Below are 12,469 nucleotides of genomic sequence, written 5' to 3'. Positions count from 1 at the left end.
CATGGTGCTTTAGGAATCGTAAGGACAATGCCTCTTAGAAGGCCAGAAGAGCCAGGCTACCTAGCAGCTCCTTCCTTCTGGAGAGCTTAAAACTCTCAAGTAGAGTTCTAGCGCATGATGGTTGTTTTGGCCCTTTGTAGTCAACATCTTACTGACCCAATTACGAATCTTCTACTGGATCCCTGTAAATCTGGCCTCTGTGTAAGAGCATTCATGGGTGTGTAGTTTGTGTGAATCACTGCCTGATCCTTTTCTCCTGGCTCATGTCCCTGACTGACATGACCTGGGGGAGGAGCCCAAGAAAAACCACTAGGAACCAGGTCTCATGTACGGGTCGTGATCTGAAAGAAAAAGAAATGTGAATGGACTGACTTAATACACTTTGTGGTGCCTAGTTTTATGGAGTCAGAAATAGTTTTGTTATCCCTCTAGGCGTTAGGTGACTTTTTCTGGGGATAGCTGAACAAATGTCTGTTCATCCTAGATAGGCTACTGATCACAGACCAAAGAAACAGTTGTACCCATCTGTTGCTACAGTTCCTTTTCACAGAGAGGTAGAAGCAGTGTCTGCCCCGTTTGTAAGGCCCTACACAAGCTGAGCCATGATTCCACCATTGTTTACTTTGGGAAACCAGTGGGTTTATTGGCCAAAGGCTGATCTGTTTGGACTAATTCCTTAATTGAAATTCCCTCTTCCTAGGTTATTCTAGCTTATATCAAGTTGATGATAAAAACTCAGCTGGTTCTGGTGTGCAACCAACAGCGGTAGAAATAGCCTTGATGTCTGTGGACCGTGGCCTAGCCTCGCCAGCCAGCAACTCCTAGGATTGGAGTCTGCTTCTGGCCTGAGAGTCTCATTTAGCAACCTTATGGCTTCCAAGAACGCCTTTTCCCACCCATGCACTGTGCCCTCATTCAAACTCTTTTAACTGCTATTTTTATTGTTCTTCCAGATGCTTTTCCAAATCTGCAACTTACTCAAGAGTTATATAATGAAACTTGGTTACAGAGAGGGGACAGAATCCCTTAAAGGCCATCCTAGTCCATTCTAAGCAAATTGGGTAAAAAAGTTGGGTAAAAACTAAAAAAGCAATGTTAACAAGGTCCAGTACAGCATGAAAGGGTCCTGACACTTCCATGCATTGTGTTTAAGAGCAGTGTTTGGTCCAGATACATGAGTAGGGTGTGGTAGTTCTTCCAGCCTTCCATAATCAAGTATTCTTCACAGGCCATCTGGCTTTATTTTAGGGTGCTGCCGAGTTTTCTTTTCTTTTTTTTTTTTTTTGTTGAGACAGGGTTTCTCTGTGTAGCCCTGGCTGTCTTAGAACTAGCTTTGTAGTCCGGGCTGGCCTCGAACTCACAGAGATCTGCCTGCGCCTGCCTCTTGAGTGTTGGGATTAAGGTGTGTACTACCACTGCCCGGCTGATGCTGAGGTTTTAAAGTTTTATCATTTTCTTTTCTTTTTTAACTTATGTATTGAGGGGTAGAGGTTGCACATGTAACAGCTATATGGAGGTCAGAGGACAATTTTCAGGAGTCAGTCCCTTTTTTCTACCTTTACATGAGTCCTGGGGAATCAAGCTTAGGCTGTCAGACTTGTATTGGTGGCTATTCCTACAATATGGAAGGATTAGGTAGCTGTCAGGTTTGGCTTTTGTGTTGGTTTTGTTAGTATGTTTATTGGTGTCAGGGTCTTATTATGTAGCTCTGGCTGGCCTGAAACTCACTATATAGAAAAGCTGGCCTCAACTTCACAGAGATCTGTGTGCCTCTGCCTCCTGAGTGTTGGGATCAGTGCATCTGCCACCACACTTAGCCCTTAAGTTTGTTACTTACCCAGTATGATACTGTACTTAGCTGCTTTGTTGACATGTAGCTGCAGACTAAAGTGAATTGAAAGTGCACAGTGAGCTCTTCGCATTTGGCCTTCTTCCTGCATCTTATTATTTGCCATGGTTTTGTCAAAATGGTGGCTAATTCTCAGTAGGAGTGACTCTCCTGGATTTATTGTGCACTCCGTTGGTAGTTTTTTCTTGTTGCCTGAAATGTCTATTTATTGACCATTTATTGACCCTCTTTTGGTGGACACATGGCTGTTATGAGCTGCAAATATTTGTGCCTGGACTTCTCCTAAATGAATCCTGGAAGTGGAAACTTAACTCGAGGAGCCACCACTTTGTCTTAGAGTGCGTACTGTTTCTGGCTTCTGGTTGTTGTAATCATCATTTACTGTCTATTCATGTATTGGCTGTTTGCTGTTAACATCATTTTGAGGGCTTTTTCCTGTTTTATAGCTTTTTGTCAAGGATGTGTTCAGATCTTTAGCTCGTGCTTCATTGGGTAGCAGTTGTTTGTTGTTGTTGCTGCTGCTGCTGCTGCTGCTGCTGCTGTTTCCCCCTTCTCCTTAACATAGGAGCTCACTGAGTGGCTTTGGCTGGCCTGGAAAAGTGGAAACATTAGAATAGTCTTTGTTTTTGTGTATATGTGCGGAGCCTGCTTTCTATATTCTATTTAAGACCGTTGCTTAGCTGGACATGATGGCTCATGCTTTTTAATCCCAGCACTTGAGAGACTGAAGCAGGTGAATTATTATGGATTTAGCCAGGCTACTCTGGGGTAGAATGAAACCCTTCTCAAAACAAACAAACAAACAAACAATGTAACAGACCAGACCTGGCTGTCCTGGAACTTGCTTTATAGACTACACTGGTCTCAAACTTACAGAAATCTGCCTGCTTCTGCCTCCTGAGGACTGGGATTAAGGCATCATAATCCACTGCTGCCGCCGCCGCTGCCCCTGCCCCTGCCCCTTGCCCTTCACCTCTCCCTTCTCCTGTCTCCTCTTCCTCCTTATCTTCCTTTTCAAGTGAGCATTTGCCAGTGCTGAAGTGGAGAAAGCCATTCTTTTTTCATAGAGCTCATGATCTCCTCATAGACAGGAGACCAGGTCTAGCCTAGTACATCCTTGTGGAGGCCTCAGTAGCAGAAAAGTCTTGTTTCTTTCCATCTTCCACCTCAAACTTGAGGCTATTTTTCTCTACATTGCCCGTGAGGAGAGTGCGTCTTGAGCATTGGTCATGTGTCACTGCTCTGTTTGAGCAGACTTACTTCTGGGAAGACTGTCCGCCATACCTTGGGTAGCTGCTCCTTCCCAACTGAACGTCCGATCCCTGTCTCTGCTTCCTCCTGCTACTCATGCTGTTTTCATGTCAGAATGGACTCTATCCTGCCTCATATTTGGCAATGTTTGTGCTTGGTGTATAGTTCTTTCTGGTCAGTGGGTTTATGCCACACTCATTCTGATAAGAAAAATGACCCTGAGAAGTCAGGACTTTACTCAAGCTCCTCTGAGATGTGTGGGGATGTAACCATGTACAATCAGAGGGCTGAAAATCACTGAGGATGCCAACCAGAAAAGAACTCAAAATAGCTAAGGTTTTTGACAGAGTACTTATGTTGACTTAAAGCAGTTTGCTTTTAGTGTTTGTTTTAGAAATAAATGAAATGATAAAGCCTGTGCTTGGGGCAGTTTGTGAGTGAGGCTGGTAGACAATACACTCTGTCTTCGTTCTGTTTTTATGTTTTCAAGTGTTCATTGAGTTGAAAAGCCCTGACTCCATCTTATCATGTGGACACTGGAAGGGAGACTGTCCAATTGTCGGAGAGCACCAGAGTATTAAAGATGAATGTGACCCTCTGCAGGCCTGCAGAATGGGTCCCTGGGATGTAGCTTGGCATTGCCCACTTGACAGAGAAGGCAGATCTGATACTATGGGGTCTGGGATGGCTTTCTCTGCAAGGAATCCCCGGAAACTAAGGGGTGGTCAGGCTAGACTTTTGTCTATGGCTGCATTCCTGAGGAGAAGGAAGCCAACCTTTTATATGTATAACCAGAAATCCTATCTCCGAAGGTTTAAACCTGAGAGAGAATCCACAGGAAAGAGAAAAAGAGGACAAGAAGGAGTGGAAAAGAATAATCATGAGTATTACATTCCAGAGAAAAAACAGCATTCAGTAAATTAAGAGAGTTATTAATTGTGGAGTGGGCTGGACATTCGGTGGAAAGGAAAAGCTCTAAGCTTTGTAATGTGTAGGCTGCAGTTGCAGGCTCAGTTACGGTGAGCCCTCAGAGGGATGGTGAGCAGAGATAGGCAGAGGCCTACAGGGGTTTGTTGTCATTGTGTTCTGACAGGAGACTATAGGAAGTATTGCTGCTTGATGAGATTTAAAGCATGAGTGAGTGTGTCTGTCCATATGTGTGTGCACACTCAGAGTCCAGAAGATGATACATCCCACAGAGTTAGGACACCTTGCTTTTTGTGTGGGTGCTAGGGGCCAGACTCTAGTCCTCATGGTAGAGCAACAAGCTCTCTTAGCCACTGAGTCATTTCTTCAGCTTTTTAAAAATACTTAATATTTTATTGAGAATTTCATAAACTGTGTTTGATTATATTGACCACCTACCCTCCTCAGATCCACTTCCTACCTCTTCACTCCTGTCCAACTTAATGTTCTGTTATTTTGCCTTAAATAACTACCAAATCCAGTTGTGAACCATCACTGCCCATATCCTTAAGGAAAGTGACTCTTCCCCAGATGTCATCATCTGTCAATATTTTCTCAGATTTCTTTTTCACTTTCGCATGAGTTTTGGAGGTCAAACTTAGGTCTCATTAAGTGCTTCTACTTTTAAATCTAATAAAAAGAAAAGTCTACTACTTGTTATTTTAATAATTATCCTATTCAAGGTGGCATAAGTGTTTATTACTCTATTTTCGAAATAATCTCTATGTGATTATATTACCTTTTTTTCCCCTAAATTTTTTAAGATGTGTGTGTTGAATCCTCTGGAGTTAATAGGTGATTGTAAGCTATAGGTGGTGTGTGGGTGCTGGGAACCAAACTCGGGTCTCCTTACCCTCTGCAAGAGAAACATGTGGTCTTTACTATTGATCCATCTCTCCAAACCTGTATTACTTTTAAAGTGAAAAAAAACAAAAAAACAAAAACAAAAAAACAGGTAAATGCTGCAGTTTAGATGAGATTTTTGTTATCTGTTTGGTGAAACTACAGATCCCTTCTCCACTGTAGCCTGTGCTAGGAATAACCAGCTGTGCTCAAGTCCCAAAACTGTCCTTTTCTGGTCCTAGCAGTGTGTTCGAGCCAGAAACCATCCTCACTGTGCTCTCATGTTATCTCTGCAGGAGGAGAACATTTGTCTGCACTGGGCAGCATTTTCAGGCTGTGTGGACATAGCTGAAATACTTCTGGCTGCCAAGTGTGACCTGCATGCTGTGAATATCCATGGAGACTCACCTCTGCACATCGCAGCCAGGGAGAATCGCTACGACTGTGTTGTGTGAGTGCGGCCCTATGCCAGCATAGCTCTTGCTGCCAGGCTACCTAGAGTAGCTGCTAAATGGCTGTGTCCACACTCTACCTAGAGCTGATGCACTGTAGGTGGAGAAGTACATTTCCCAATTGATATCTCATACCAGCTATGGGCCCTTTGGGCTCATAGTTGTCCAAGAAGACAGAAACAAACAAAACCACCCACAGGTTTAGTTGAAAAGTCTCAGACCTAACAATGTGGGGACAGTTCCAGGAGGAACTGGGTACTATTGGTTCTCCCTCGTGGGTGGAAATGGTGGTTGTTTAGGGCGCTTTTAAGCAGGATTTACATTCTGGCAATGGTGTCCATGGTGTAGCATGTCTGATATGTTCCTTTGGGAGGAAAAGGAGGGCAGTGACTGCTCTGATGAGCAGGTGGGTCCTCCCCTTTACCTGGAAAGGGGAATGAAGTGGCTTTGTGGTACTTGCAACTCTCTAGCACAGGTATGGCAGCTCTTCTTCCTTCATCAGGCAGACATGCTGGGTTGCCCTTCTGCCTACCCCAAACACCTGTTCTCCATACCACTTCCTTTATCCTTAAGGACAAATTAAAAAACAAAGTCTAAGAAAATTAACTAAACATTCTTAGCTCCTACACACATGTTCATGTGAGAAGACTGATGCCTCATTAATTATAAGTATTGGGTGGAAGCAGCTGTGCTCCTGGCAAGTCATGCTTGTGCTAGAGTCACTGAGCTCGAAGTTGGTGCTGCATGACAGATAACTAGTCATTCATGTGTCCTAACCGCGTCTCTTCTAAATTCAGACCTGGATGTTTTGTTGGCTTACATTTTCCCTTTTAGCCTCTTTCTTTCTCGGGATTCAGATGTTACTCTGAAAAACAAGGAAGGAGAGACTCCCTTACAGTGTGCAAGCCTCAACTCCCAGGTGTGGAGTGCACTGCAGATGAGCAAAGCACTTCAGGACTCAGCTCCTGACAAGCCTGTTGCTGTTGAGAAGACGGTGAGCAGGTGAGAAGGTTCTAAGACTGAGAAGATTCTAGCAAACCATTGACAGGTTGGCTAGAAGAGATTGGAGCAAACACTTGTGAAGCCCTACCCCCCAGGCTCTAAGTCTAGTGTGGGTACTGGTTGGCAGATGTGTCTGTCTCTCATGGGGCAGAATCTGAAACACAAGTAACATCTCCCTTTTTCTGTGCAGAGACATTGCCCGAGGGTATGAGCGCATTCCCATTCCCTGTGTCAATGCTGTGGATAGCGAGTTATGTCCCACCAACTATAAGTACGTCTCCCAGAACTGTGTGACGTCCCCCATGAACATTGACAGGAACATTACTCATTTGCAGGTTGGTGGGAATAAGGGGTGGCAAGTCCCTTGAACTGGGTCCTGGGACTTAACACCATTCTGGAAGAAGGCCTGTGGAAGTTTCCCAGGAGATCCTGTTCTCTCTGTACTTGTCTTAAAGGAAAGAGGTGGAAGAAAGATAAAAATCTCAAGTTCTCTGTTAGGCAGTACCCTAGTTTTCCTAGCAGACTTTGAAAGCCTATTGAAGACCCTAAGTGTCCCTGATCAGTGGTTTCTCGGAGCCTCAGTATTACCTGGCTCTTAAGTCATGATCAAGAGAGTCCATGCTGGTCTAAGAAGTAGGCACTGCATGCTCCCCAGCCCCAGCAGCCATAGCCCGGCACACAGCTTTCCCACCTCTGACTTTTTCATTTGAAAGGCTATTCCTTACTTATGGTTGTACTTGGGGAGTCTCCTGATTCTCACAGAGTAAGCTGTATAAGCGTTAGTTTGGTTGTGAGACTCTGTATTCTCATCTTTCGTGACAGGTGTCCTGTCTGGAGTACAACAGGCTTTTTAGCCTTCTGCAGACTACTCTTGTTTAAACTTCTGCTTGCTCCCTGCCAACATGGTGCATTTTCCTCAGGGTGTCCCAAGCCTTTCTACCCTGATCCTAAGAGAGACTATAGCAGATTAAAGGCAATTGAGATTTTCCCGAGCATTTGGTGGCAGTTGCAAGGGCAGGGCTAGGTAGCAGGAATATGATGCCTGTCTGACATGTGGTGCACTCTTGTTTTCAGTACTGCGTGTGTGTAGATGACTGCTCCTCTAGCACCTGCATGTGTGGCCAGCTGAGCATGCGATGCTGGTATGATAAGGTGAGGAAGCACATGTGCTGATGTGCTGAGTTCTGTGAAAGTAAGTCTGTGAGCATGTTTTCTGATTCTCAGATGTCCTAGTGACATTGGGACAATTGGAGGTGAGCTGGTAAACTGAAATTAAGGGGTGATTTTAAGCAGATTATGGGGCTATGGTATGGGTTCCCAGAATCCTAGGGTTGAAACCCATGTCTTTTTGTCACTACCTGGATGGTACAGTGGCTGTCCTGGCATAGGCATAGGAGGAAATGTCTTTGTTGTTTTGTTTGGTGAGCCCTGCCATGTGTTTACCACATACATTTGTCCAAAGAGATGATTAATAGAAAGAGCAGGCCAGGGACTAAGTCTGGACGGCCAAGCTTGGACGACCAGTATCACTAGACACAGTGGCCTGAGGTCAGGGTCATGGCATTACAAGTAATGACAGTGCTAGTGGGAGGAGGCACCAAGACAGAGCCTTGGGGCCCAGGCTGCAGCTCAGGGGCAAAGTATACAGAGAGAAGAGGTGCATGGTCTTGAGGCAGGGCAGAGCAGGAGAATTAGAACAGTACTAACCAGGCAGGAACCAGGAGAGATTTCTCCAAGAGGCCCTCAAACCTGCATCATACCTCGTGAAATTTCCACTCAAACCACAGATGTGGAGCCTAACCCTGTTATTTCTATCCATAAGCCTTTGTTTGTGTATATCTGAAGCCAGACTGGGAATGCTGGTTAACATCTGCTGGCCCTTGTGGCCATCTGTTAATAGGATGGCCGACTTCTGCCTGAGTTCAACATGGCAGAACCACCCTTGATCTTCGAGTGCAATCATGCCTGCTCATGCTGGAGGAACTGCCGAAATCGTGTGGTGCAAAATGGTCTCAGGTGAGGGGTGTAGATGCCTTAGGCCACGCTGGCCAGAGGCATGTATATCTGTGGGTGGAGCCAATGTCTGGGAGAAGGAATGTGTTTGTAAACAACCAGCCAAGTTTGATGGGCTTAGGTATGAGTGGGCTTGTTTCATTTGGTTTTATTGTTAGAAAAGCCAGCCAACATTGAGAATGGTGATGTTGGTTGGCTTTTCTCAGACTGTTGTGTTCCTTTCTGGTTCTTGAGCCCCCTCTCTTTGTCGTGTGCCTTTTCCTGTGCCTCCTGTGTCATAGCCAGATCAAGTTTTAAACATTGGTAAATATGGTCTGTTGATAGTGCACCAAGGGCAGAGTGCACACACTTTTGTACTTGTGTCCCCATATTTACAAATGGGGACAAATGCCAATAGGATGGGCATTATCTGAGAATGCTTTGAAGAGAGGGTGAATTACTTAAGCTTGGTCTACCTAGAACCTGCCCAGCCAATAGGAGCCTGCCTGGCTGCTCGTTGCTGGCATACTCCCTAATAATAGAATGGCAGTAGTCTACTTCCAGTGGAAACACTTCTATGAGGTGAATACCTTTAGTCTTCACTGCTACCTTGTGGGTTAGACCACAAGTTGAGGAAACCAAGGGCTGCTGTACTTTATGCTTTGACAGTCTGAATCCTAGGTTCTCAGCTTCCTTTCTGTATGGTGCTGGGTTTGTAAGGTGACTGGAACTGTTTTCAGTCACCTACAGAGTCTAATTCTTCCTTGATTTGGAACCTGCACCATTTTTCTTTCTGCTCATCTTACTCACTTCAGAATGGATACAGTTGGTTTGCGGACCATCAGGTACATGTCCACCTACCCTCTACTTGTTTTCCAGGGCAAGGTTGCAGCTTTATCGGACACAGGACATGGGCTGGGGTGTGCGGTCCCTCCAGGATATTCCACTGGGTACCTTTGTCTGCGAGTAAGTGGGTCCCTAGAGTCCTATAGCTCTGTTGATTGTGTTTTTGTTAGTTTGTTTTGTTTTTCATTTCTGGGATGCCCCTGGGAGCATGTTTCACTGTCATGCAGAAGGCAGAAGTGGGTACAGGCAGTGGAGGTGTTAGTTACACCAGCCGGGCTCTTGGTGCTAGCTCTAGGGCTGTGTTCAGACTTTCTACCTCAGTTATTCACTAAAAGTGTTAGCTTTTGAATTCTAATACTAGTATCTTGGTAAGCCATCCTTGGTCCTCACCTTGCACTGCAGACACATGGGGGCCAGATCCAGGTCCTAGCCCATCGAACTTTTCCAGAGTGTCCTGTGTCTGCATCCTTCCGTGGCATAGTTCCTGGTCTGAGGGCGCAGACGTGAGATGGGTCTTCCCTTTTCTCACTGCAGATATGTAGGGGAGCTGATTTCGGACTCGGAAGCGGATGTTCGGGAAGAGGACTCTTACCTCTTTGACCTTGACAATAAGGTAATGTGTTGTGACGGGCCAAAGCATATGAGCAAATGATTGCAAAAATGTAAAACTTGGGCACTTTGTTTAATTGGATTCTGAAAAGTGGTTGGCACAGGCAGACTAGCTCTAGAGTCACTGATGTGTATGGGTGTAGGCTCCTTACACATGTGTTAGGTTTTAGTTCATAGTTCTGGTCTCATTTTGGTGTTCAAGGCATAGGCCCCTAGCTTGAGATAACGCTGTATTGTTGTAGCAAGCCACGAACCTCAAGGGAATAGCTACCTGAGATTCCTCATTATATTCCCCCAGTTTCCAGGCTTGTCCACTAAGACAAGCAGTAGGAACAGCTCATAGAGTCATATAGGAAGCAGCAGGAGATGCAGAAATGTGGGTGATGGGGAGGCTTTTCTGTTTCCATTGACATCAGGGCACTAATGTTCTATGTTGGGAGAAAATAGAGGACCAAGCTTGGTCTGCTCCAGGATTAAGATTTCCAGTGACTTCTGGACCAGGCAAAAGGTGGCTAAGACCATCCCAGTCCATCACTGTTTCTGAATTCAGAAATTGTTCTTTAAAAGCTTCTCAAAGCTGGGTGTGCTAGCACCACCTTCAGTCCTAGCACATGGAACAGAAACAGGCAGATCTCTGAGTCTGAAACCAGCCAGAGTTAAGTAATGAAAAACACTGCTTAGTTATTAAGTAAATACATCTAAATCTCACAGTCTTTGCCAGTTGGTAAAGAAATAAAGGTTTTCTATGCTCTAACTGTAACCACCCAATCATGGAGTCAGTTTTATCCCCAGAGAACTGGGCCACTCTGACCCCAGGCTCTGACTCTTGAAGCTACTCAAGAGGTTAGCATTTGTGAAGCAAGATCTATGTTATGACCAGCTGTGGGTACTGGAAAGATTCGGTAGCAGGTAAGAGCACTGCCTGACATTCCAGAAGACCTGGGTCCAATTCCCAGCATCCCTATGGCAATGCAAAACTGTCTGTAATTGTAGTCCCAGAGGTTCTAATGCCCTCTGTTGGCCTCCATTGCCTCCAGGCACTCACATGGTGCAGAGACGAGGAAATCAAAAGTTTAGCTCTTCCTCCTTGGCTAGTTCAAGGCCATCCTGGAACAAAACAAAACATAACACCCCCACACAAACACAAGTAAAAAACAAACATGATTCTCGGGCTCAAGGGTGTCAAAATCTTGTCAATTCCTGAATTCAAGCAGGTTTTGTCTTTCTGTGTGCTTGTGTATACAAAACACGAAGGGGTGACTATGAGAGCTCCTCTCCTATTGAATACACGGCCTGGTGTGTGTGTCATATCCCTTCTGGGTGTTACAGGTTCCCCTTCCTTCTTCAGTGACAGATAAGTCTGTTTTGTGTTTTGTGGTAGTCTGGTTACCAGTCTTTCAGTTATATATTCCATGGGCTTTTCTAGCATCCTACTTATGTTTTTAAAACACAAATATTTCCAGAAATTGTTTTGCCATCAAGCTTGGAGATGCACAGACTGAGGTCAGTGTATTGAGTTGGTTTCCCATATTGATGCTTGTTCTTCACAACTCAGCCGTGTGACTCATGGGTGTCCTCAGTGCCTGGGTTCCTTCCTGCTTAGCCGAAATTACTGTAGTGCATGCATTTTATCTTGAGGATGGCTTCAAAATCAGCCAGGCAGATTCTTCAGACCAGCCTGCAGGGCTCTGATGCCCACTGTAATGAGTGGACAGTCACTTTTGACAGCTGTGATCCTTCCCTTATTGGTTGATACAAGCTATGATATGGTGAGGGTAAAAGAAACTACGAGTTTGCCAAGGAGGTTTTACCACTTCACATTCCTAATAAAAAGAAAGACACTTTTCTTAAAAAATGTTTTGTTGTTTTTGTTGTTATAGTTGTGTGTGTGTGTGTGTGTGTGTGTGTGTATACATGTGTGCACTGAATGGTCTCACTAGCCCAACACTTTTTTATTTTACTTTTTTTTTTACATGCACACACATTCTATGCATATTTACTTGTTTTTGTTTTTTGGAGATAGGTCTCACTATGTAGTCCTGATCTGGAACTTGGAATATAAATCAGACTTGCCTCAAATTTATGGTGATTGTTCTTCCTGCCTCAGCTTTCCATGTGCTCAGATTATAGGGAATGGCAACCATGTTGGCTCCAGGCACTATGCTGTATCTTTCGATCTGTCAGTCTGTTTGTACATCCATAACATCCATTTTGGATCTCTCTGTGCAGGCTGGGGTGATAGTGAACTTCTTTTCCTGTCTGAACCTCCTAAGAGCTGGAATACAGGCTCGAACCACCATATTTGATTTATTATGTACTATAGTTTTAATTTGCATTTTCTTGGTGGTTGATAATAATGAATAATTTCCTATGTGTCTCTTAGACATCTTTATATCTTCTGTGGATTTGCTGTTGCTGTATTATTATTAATTGTTATTGTTACTACTTGATTTTTCAAGACAGGATTCTCTGTTTAACAACCCTGGCTGTCCTGAAACTCACTTTGTTGACCAGACTGCCCTCCCAATTCACAGAGATCTGCACGCCTCTAGTTCCCTAGCGCTGGGATTAAAAGCGTGCCCCACCATGCTCGGCACGTTTTTAATATGTTGTCACTTTGTAGCCCTGACTAGCCTAGAACTCGGTATGTAGATTGAGT

The 12,469-nt window shown here is 44.6% G+C and overlaps 1 protein-coding gene across 7 annotated transcripts in view; it reads left to right on the top strand.

Annotated features, from left to right (window-relative positions):
- Ehmt1 (euchromatic histone lysine methyltransferase 1) overlaps positions 1-12,469 on the top strand; it is a 137,378-nt gene that overhangs the window by 112,486 nt on the left and 12,423 nt on the right. For all 7 annotated transcript variants that reach the window (XM_034505488.2, XM_034505490.2, XM_034505487.2 and 4 more), the window contains 7 exons: positions 5,206-5,360; positions 6,196-6,363; positions 6,554-6,698; positions 7,438-7,515; positions 8,264-8,379; positions 9,235-9,321; positions 9,736-9,814. In XM_034505488.2, the coding sequence (XP_034361379.2) occupies positions 5,206-5,360; positions 6,196-6,363; positions 6,554-6,698; positions 7,438-7,515; positions 8,264-8,379; positions 9,235-9,321; positions 9,736-9,814 (828 nt within the window). The remainder of the gene's footprint in view (positions 1-5,205; positions 5,361-6,195; positions 6,364-6,553; positions 6,699-7,437; positions 7,516-8,263; positions 8,380-9,234; positions 9,322-9,735; positions 9,815-12,469) is intronic.

Source organism: Arvicanthis niloticus, chromosome 6, assembly GCF_011762505.2.
Source record: "Arvicanthis niloticus isolate mArvNil1 chromosome 6, mArvNil1.pat.X, whole genome shotgun sequence".
Taxonomy (NCBI): domain Eukaryota; kingdom Metazoa; phylum Chordata; class Mammalia; order Rodentia; family Muridae; genus Arvicanthis; species Arvicanthis niloticus.
This window is presented reverse-complemented; position numbering and strand designations above follow the sequence as displayed.